Here is an 8,177-nt window from a genome sequence, read left to right on the forward strand (position 1 = left end):
CTTCGAGTCGAGTCGATTCCGACCTTGTAGTTCAAAAATGGGTTTGCAGTCTGGCGCATTAACCCACAGCGCCACACAGGTGGTTGTGGTGGTTGTGTGCCGTGGTTCCGACTCATAGCGACCCTGCACAGGGTTTCCGAGACTGCAAATCTTTACAGGAGCAGGAAGCCTCATTTTTCTCCCGGGAAACGGCTGGTAGTTTCGAACTGCTGACCTTGTGGATTACAGCCCGATTTGTAATAACTATGCTACCAGAGCGGAAAATAACGTTTCTAAATGGTTTACTCCTTTAAAAATAACCTTATAACCTAGAGAAAGCCCCCAAAGTAGTAACATTTTTATGGCACTGGCCTGTGGGTTAATGCCCTGGACTGCAAGATCGGCTGGAATCACAAGGTCAGCGGTTCAAGCGCACCAGCCGCTCCTCGGAAACCAACTCGACGGCACTGAACAACAACAATTGTAAATACTGGAGCACATATCTTAATGATCTTATAACATATACCATCTGCTTACCAAATTTTACATATTGTTATGTGCAGTCGAATCGGTGGAGACCCTGTATAAGCATAGTACTCTATTGGAGTGTATGTATTTATGATTAAGTTAGAAATAAAACCTGAAACAAGAATGGGTTTTGCCTTTATTACCTGTCACAAACACTGAGAAACTGGCAATTAAAAATAGCAGAATATCACTGTTGTATAGATGTGTGTTGTTAAATGCCATCGAGTTGGTTCTAACTCATAGTGACCCTGTATAGGATTCCTGAGGAGTGGCTGGTGAGCTTGTACTGCCAACCTTGCGGTTCAAATTGACCTTGACATCCAGTGCACAGTGCCCACCAGGACTCCACAGATGTGTGTATTGAGTTGTAATTTGTCATAACAATGCCCTCCCAAGCTCTCTAAAAACTCCCTCTCTTCCTAATGTTTCTGTAATATGTAGAGTTTTCTGCTATCAAAGATGTTTAGATCGTCAGTGAAATGATTCTTCAGGAATTGGTACATCAGGCTGCTTCCCTTTATTCAGAGAAAATAGCTGTATGCTTTGATGAATGTAACAACCAGCCTCCAATTTATTACACCTACAAGACTGTGGTTAATGCTGCTTCAGAATTATCAAAATTTCTGCAATTACACTGTGATTTTCAAACAAATCGGGAAATTGGCCTCTACTGCCATCCTGGGATAAACTTACCCTCATGGATTTTAGGGTAAATATTTTTTATTTTTGTAAATTGTATAATTTAATACTTAAACTATATTGCAAGTTACTGTTTTGTTTATCTTTGATTTTTTCTATATTTCTGGGTCAATATTGAACAGGTTAAAGGAATTTCATTTCCACTAATATTATTTTTAGTCATTTAAATGAATGAATCTGAGCTTATTTAGAAGAAAAAGCGAGTCATGGTACAACGTGGTAGAGTAAGCATTCAAACATAAGATCTGTTTGAATTGCAAGGTAGGTGGTTCAAACTCACCAGCCGCTCCTTGGAAACCCGGTATAGGGTCACTGTGAGACTGAACCAACTCGATGGCACAGAGCATTTAGAAGAAACTAAAGGTTTCAACTAATAATTGCAGAACATTTAAATATTTCCAAAACATAAAAACTTAAATTTTTTGTTAAAGAAAATTATCTTAAATTCTATTATTATTTTAAAGAAAATGGATATTTTGGAAAAACTGTACATTGGATTTTTAGTCACTCAGATATTCAGTACATAAATAAATGAGTTTCTGTTAATAATCCTTTTAAATTGGGGTGTGAATCCATTGTTGTTGTTCTGTGCCGTGGAGTCGGTTCCGACTCATAGCGACTCTGCACAGGGTTTCCGAGGCTGTAAATCTTTACAGGAGCAGAAAGCCTCATCTTTCTCTCGCGGAACAGCTGGTAGTTTCGAACTACTGACCTTGCGGCTCACAGCCCGATTCATAACCACTATTTAGAAATATTTATTCAAAGAAATGTTTACAAAGTTCAGTTGTTTAGATTGTTCTAGAATATTCTTACGTAGTGATTTCTGTACTCGAGTTTTGCAGTAAATGAAAGTTTTCAAATAATTTGAGAATTTGATTATTATCCAATAAGATGTGTCCTATTTGAATATTCAAGTATAAAACGAAATACTGTTTACATGTTTAATTCTTATTCAGTCAACTGGCATATACTTATTGAAAATGTACTATGTAGAAAGATGTAGTCTTCCCACTGTATACCTCAAAGTACTTTTTGTTAAAATGGCTAACTGATCATTGATCTTGTTTGTGCAAGTATTAGCTGTACACAAATCAGTATTAAAGTTTGTTTGTTGTTTTCTCCCCATTACAGTGTTCTGGTTTTGGTGAAAGAAGTTTTATTGTAGTGCAGATTCTCATGAAGTTACATGTGGATGTTTAGTTTATGGTATCCTACATTTCTATTGTTGTTGTTTAGTGCTGTCCAGTCAGTCCTGACTCATATCGACCCTGTGTAGGGTTTCCGAGGAGCAGCTGGTGGATTGAACTGACGAACTTGTGGTTTGCAGTCCAGTACTGATCTGGTAGCGTAGTGGTTACGAATTGGGCTACGAACCTTAAGGTCAGCGGTTTGAAACTACCAGCCACTCCGCGGGAGAAAGATGAGGCTTTGTACTCCCGTAAAGATTTACACCCTCGGAAACCCTGTACAGGGTCGCTATGGGTCGGAACCGACTCGATGGCACTTAACAACAACAACAACAACTGATCCTTTAGCATTACACCAGGAGTCCATCCTACATAGATAAATGAAATTTAACCTGTGTTGTGTTTTCGTAGTAGAAAGCTAACCAACTGCATTATATTATGAGGCACTGGTGGTTTAATGGTAGAATTCTCATCTTCCAGGCGGGAAGTGCGCTTCATGAGCAGCTTCCAGCCATCTGTCAATGGACACTTGTTCCTTGCTGTGGTGCTGAACAGGTTTCAACAGATTCCAGATTAAGACCAAGAAGAAAGGCCTGGGTATCTACTTAAGATCAGCTAATAAAAACCTTTAGGGTTACAGTGGTCCAGTCCTGTTGTGCATGGGTTGCTGTTGTTCTTGTTAAGTGTTGTTGGATAGGTTCCAACTTACAGCGACCCTGTATATGGTTTCCAAGGAGTGGTTGGTGAGTTTGAACCATCAATCTTGAGATTCAAACTGACCTTGTGGTCAAGTGCTTATCCTACAGCGCCACACCAGGACTCTGTCAAGGTCTAATCAATGGCATATTACAACAATACCATACTGTAATACATTAACTTCGGAAAATCTTGAGTTTCTCTGTTTCAAGTGATAAGAATTTAAAATAGGAAATTCAGTGTTAAATGCAAATTACTCCATTTTAAGCATATATTCAGGATATTCAGTCTTAACAAGTTATTCATAGCCAAAGATGTGTCAATGAAGGCACAAGGGCTTTCTGATCAGGTGAAATGCTGCAGACATTCTATGCTGATTCTACTTTGTTTCTTTAGAATTCTCCAGGTCCCTGCTGCTTATGCTCCTATTGATCCCGATTCACCACCAACATTATCAACTTATGTTATGAAAAAATGTAACCTTACCTATATCCTGGTTGAAAAAACGCAAGTTGATGTAAGTTGAGGTGTTTAAATTGCTTTTTTATGTGTTATGTTTATCTTTTACCTGAAGAATTTTCCCCCATGTGTTGATTTCTAAATTTACAGTTGTTAATCTCAGTATTATTAGCTGTTATAAAGAGTATCCTGTGCATTATAGAATGTTTAGCAGCATCCTTGATCTCTGTCTACTAGATGGCAGTAATATCACTCCACCCTCCCACCCCCATCGGTATTTTAATAACTGAAAGTGCCCATGAATTTCCAGATGTCCTTTGGGGGCACTAAACCATCTCTTACTCCACTGAGAATCACTGCTCTCTGACATGAAAATAACTTCTAGTCTGTAAAGTATTGTGTATTGTAGTAAATTTTCTTTTTTGTCCCCAAAGTATTTCTTATACTGGAAAATTTTTTCTTTTCATGTTTTTGGCAGTGGAGTTCTTGGGCGATGAAAATGGTTAAGACTCAGCTGCTCATTAGTTAGCAACATTATTTTATTTCATTTTTTAATGTTTTATTGTGAATTATGTGATAGTTTACATGGGAGAACATTAGCTTTACATTCATCCTATCATATATCGGTTCACTACCATGGTTACAATCCCCTCCATGCATCATCAACCAACCAAAGGGTGTACCCTGCAAGCCTGCCCCCTGTTGTCAGCACACGGCCCCTCTCCCTCTCTGGGTTAGAGTCCCCAGCTGCTCCATCTCTCCACATCATCGTCTCTGCCTCCATCTCTGGTATCACTGCTTCTCTGGGTAGGGTCCCGCTCTCTGCTTTTCTCTCTTGATGGTCCCAGGGATCTCCTAGGTTTATTTTTTGAAGAAGAGGCTAGCACTTAGATTAGGTCTTTCTGGAAAACTAGAATTATTATTATTGAAGTGATTCTTAACCAAACATCTAGCTGAGAAATACTGCTTTAGGTCAAGAGTTGGTACTCTTGTGTTCTACAAGATAAAGGCTATGGTGCATTATTATTTCTTGCTTATAAAATAATTGCTTTACTGAAGAGAAAAAAGTGTTATCAAAAGTATATTGAATTGATTCCAATTTTACCCATTGTCTATATGAACCAGTTTCCATTTGAGGATAATTTAAATGCATTCCACCTATGTGTATTGTAGGTATACTTACATATAGCAATAACAATTACTAAGACTTTACAGTATACAGGAGAATTCCTTGACAGTCATGGATACTAAAGCCTCTAGAAAGAGGTACCTAAAGAATAAACGTAAATTAGTATCTGGCCAAAGCTTCTTTGTCATCATCAAATTTGTTATACTTTTATTGTTGATAAGTAAACCAAACTAAAATGAGATTGTGGCATTCATGTATCTTAACGACCTTGGTTTAAAATTTTATAGCGAAGTAGTTTGGTGTGAGACTTGATTATTGTTATCGTGACCACATATATATAGTAAGGAGGTGGGCACATAGCAAATCCCATAAAAAGTCTCTGAAGCAGTGGTTCTTTGGTTCTCAGTCAGAAGTGATTTTGCCTCTCAGGTGACACTTGGCAATGTCTGGAGGTATTTTTGATGATCATGATGGGGTTGGAGGTTCTTGTGGTATCTAGTAGGTATAGAGGCCAGAGATGTTTTCAGACATTGTACAGCATACAACAAAGAATTACCCCGTCCAAGGTGTTGCTAGTATTGAGGTTGAAAATTTTATCAGACATGAGGTGGGTGGGAGAATATTGACATGTGAAAGAAGACTAAGACATGATTCTTGCCCTCCTTTTAAAGTGAGCTAGAAAGAAAAGGTTCTGCTTAAAAATAGATTTTTTTCCTATACATAATACAGGAATATATAGGAATATACGTATACATAGCTAGGTTGATCCATAGTTAGATCTATACACAGATAGATAGTTGTGTTGTTGTTAAGTGCTACAGAGTGGGTTCTGACTCTTAGGGACCCTGCATATGGTTTCCAAGGAGTGTCTGGTGAATTCAAACCACTGACCTTGAGGTTAGCAGTCCAGTGCTTACATATATTTTAGAGGCTACTTCCATGCACAACATACAAGCAGAAAATAAGGGTGTTGTTTGTGACCTGTGTGCTGATTTTATATTATCTGTTTTTATATAAGTGTGAAAACAAGTTATCTTGCATTAAGTTGTTTAAAAAAATAATTAAAAAGGTATATTCAAACAGAGTGTCACTTTCAGCAAGTGTCAGTGAGATTCAGCATCTTTTCATTTGTCTCCATCCACAACTCCCCTGAGCCAGACCCACCTAACTTTTGAGGCTCACTTCATATCTATAAAGGTACCACAGCCTGTTGGTTCTTTCCTTGCAGCCATTTCTGCCCACTTCTTTTTCAGTAGACTAGTTCAGGTTATCCTGTATCTGAGAAATTGTATCTAAATTGTTGCAATTCAAGATTCATTAAATAGTTCTTTGTTGTTGTTGTTGTTGTTAAGTACCATGGAGTCGGTTCCGACTCATAGTGACCCTGCACAGGGTTTCTGAAGCTGTAAATCATTATGGAAGCAGAAAGCCTCATCTTTCTCCCACAGAACGGCTAGTAGTTTCGAACTGCTGACCTTCTTGTTTATGAACCCATCATCTGTGAAGTACAGTCTAAGTCTACTTAGTCTATGTTGTTGCCACCTTCAACTGGATGTTGTAACATACAAGTTAAGATCTTAATTCTTAGTATACTAAGTTTTTAAGGAGTTAACATCTCATCTTCTCCCAATAGCATAACTTCTACCTCTCCTTCCTCCCTCCCTACTACAGTTCTTGAAACTGCAACGTTATGGAATACTTAGCATTTTCCACAAACACTGGCTTTCTCAGGTCAGAGTCTCTGTACTGGTTCTTGTCACCTGAAGTGCCCCCTTTTCTTTATTTGGAGAACAGCTACTTACACTTTTTAAGATTTAACTCAAATACTGCCAGTGAAGCAATCCTTGACCTTTCAGGTAAAATCCAACTTCCCCTATTCCCATGAGCATTCCTACTGTCCTTCATCATAGTTACTGAGCACAATTGTCTTGCAGTTGTGCCTGTTTATTCTGAAGGTGACTTTGAGACTAAGGAAACCACCGTATTCTTGGAGATTTCTTATTTATCTTTTATCCCTGGATGCATAGCAAGTACCCCCCAAAAAAAACTTCATTGAAGGAGTAAATGAATGTCTCATATTCTGTTTATTTTTTAAAATGTTTTTTAACAAACTAATATTGTAATTTTTTCCTGTTTTAAATAGAAATTCAGGTCTTCCTATGCCTCATTACTGAATTATGATACATTGTCAGTAGAACATACTGACCTAGTGCTCTTCAAACTTCACTGGAAGAATATTGAGTTGAATTTGACACCAAGTGATGGAAAAGAGGACTATGGAAAAGAAAACATGAAAAACAGCAGGTGTTCTGGAAACAGCAATGAAGAAAAGTCAGAATACATAGATGTGAGGCTGAAGCATTGCTTAGCTTATATTCTGTATACTTCAGGGACCACAGGAACTCCTAAGATTGTCAGAGTGCCGCATGCATGTATAGTACCAAATATCCAGCATTTTCGGTAAGTTCTTTCCTTAGAATCTTTATTCATAACTTGTATTTTAAAGGCGGGGTGGGGAGGTGGGGCAGAGTTAACTATTTGTTCTTTATAACTCTTGTTCTAAATTGATAATCCAAAAAAATAAGGTCTCTTTTGTTTGAACTGTATGTGATCTTTGATTCTCTGCAGACTAGAACTTCCCGTGTTTGATCCAGGCCTGAAGCCAAACGCAGAATGTGTAATGATATGATTGGACGTGGTGCTTTCATGTAATTGTTAGTAAGATGGGAGGAGAGAGTATTCCTGGCAGAAGTATGAGAGAGTTTGCCTGTGTGTCAGGGCAGCTTTTTAGAAAAGAACAGGATGGCGGAGATGTGGCCTGAGGGGGTAGAGGGTAAGCCCTGGTAGGAAGTTTGAACTTACTCCCTGTATGTGATGGGGAACCATTAAAGGATCTGTACATTATTAAGTTTCGCTCCTGTAGTATTATGGAGTTTGATACCTTCAGGAGATGTGAAACCTATACAAAAAAAAAGGGGTGCTATTAAGATTCTCAATTTTACAAGAAGGAAGCAGAAGGTGGTGAAGAACTAAAAGGGAATCGTTTTAGAAAATGTTTAAGAAGAAAGAGAAATAGAAATCTTATGAGACATGTAGTTTTTTTGTAACTTTACCTTTTATGTAAACTTAAAATTTTCTAGGAACCACATTTAAAAAGTGAAAGAAACTAATGAAATTAAATTTTAATAGTGTATTTTATTTACTTTGTTGTTGCTGTTAAGTGCCATTGAGTCAGTTCTGACTCATAGTGACCCTGTACAGGGTTTCCAAGCAGCAGCTGGTAGGTTTGAACTGTTGACCTTGTGGTTCGCAGTCCAGTGCTTATCCTACAATGCCAGTACATTGTTGTTGTTTTAGGTGCCATCAAGTGGGTACCGACTCATAGCGACCTTATGCACAGCACATCGAAACACTGCCCGATACTGGGCCAGCCTCAGCCACGCTTGAGTCCATCGATACCACTTTGCAATCCATCTCACTGGGGGTCTTCCTCTTTTTCT

General features: G+C 38.3%; 1 protein-coding gene across 1 annotated transcript in view; it reads left to right on the top strand.

Annotated features, from left to right (window-relative positions):
* The first annotated feature begins 986 nt into the window (after positions 1-986).
* AASDH (aminoadipate-semialdehyde dehydrogenase) overlaps positions 987-8,177 on the top strand; it is a 38,140-nt gene continuing 30,949 nt past the window's right edge. The window contains exons 1-3 of the mRNA XM_006868049.1: positions 987-1,216; positions 3,486-3,606; positions 6,821-7,137. Coding sequence (XP_006868111.1) covers positions 987-1,216; positions 3,486-3,606; positions 6,821-7,137 — 668 coding nt within the window. The remainder of the gene's footprint in view (positions 1,217-3,485; positions 3,607-6,820; positions 7,138-8,177) is intronic.

This window comes from Chrysochloris asiatica, unplaced genomic scaffold (genome assembly GCF_000296735.1).
Source record: "Chrysochloris asiatica unplaced genomic scaffold, ChrAsi1.0 scaffold00115, whole genome shotgun sequence".
In the NCBI taxonomy this organism is placed as follows: domain Eukaryota; kingdom Metazoa; phylum Chordata; class Mammalia; order Afrosoricida; family Chrysochloridae; genus Chrysochloris; species Chrysochloris asiatica.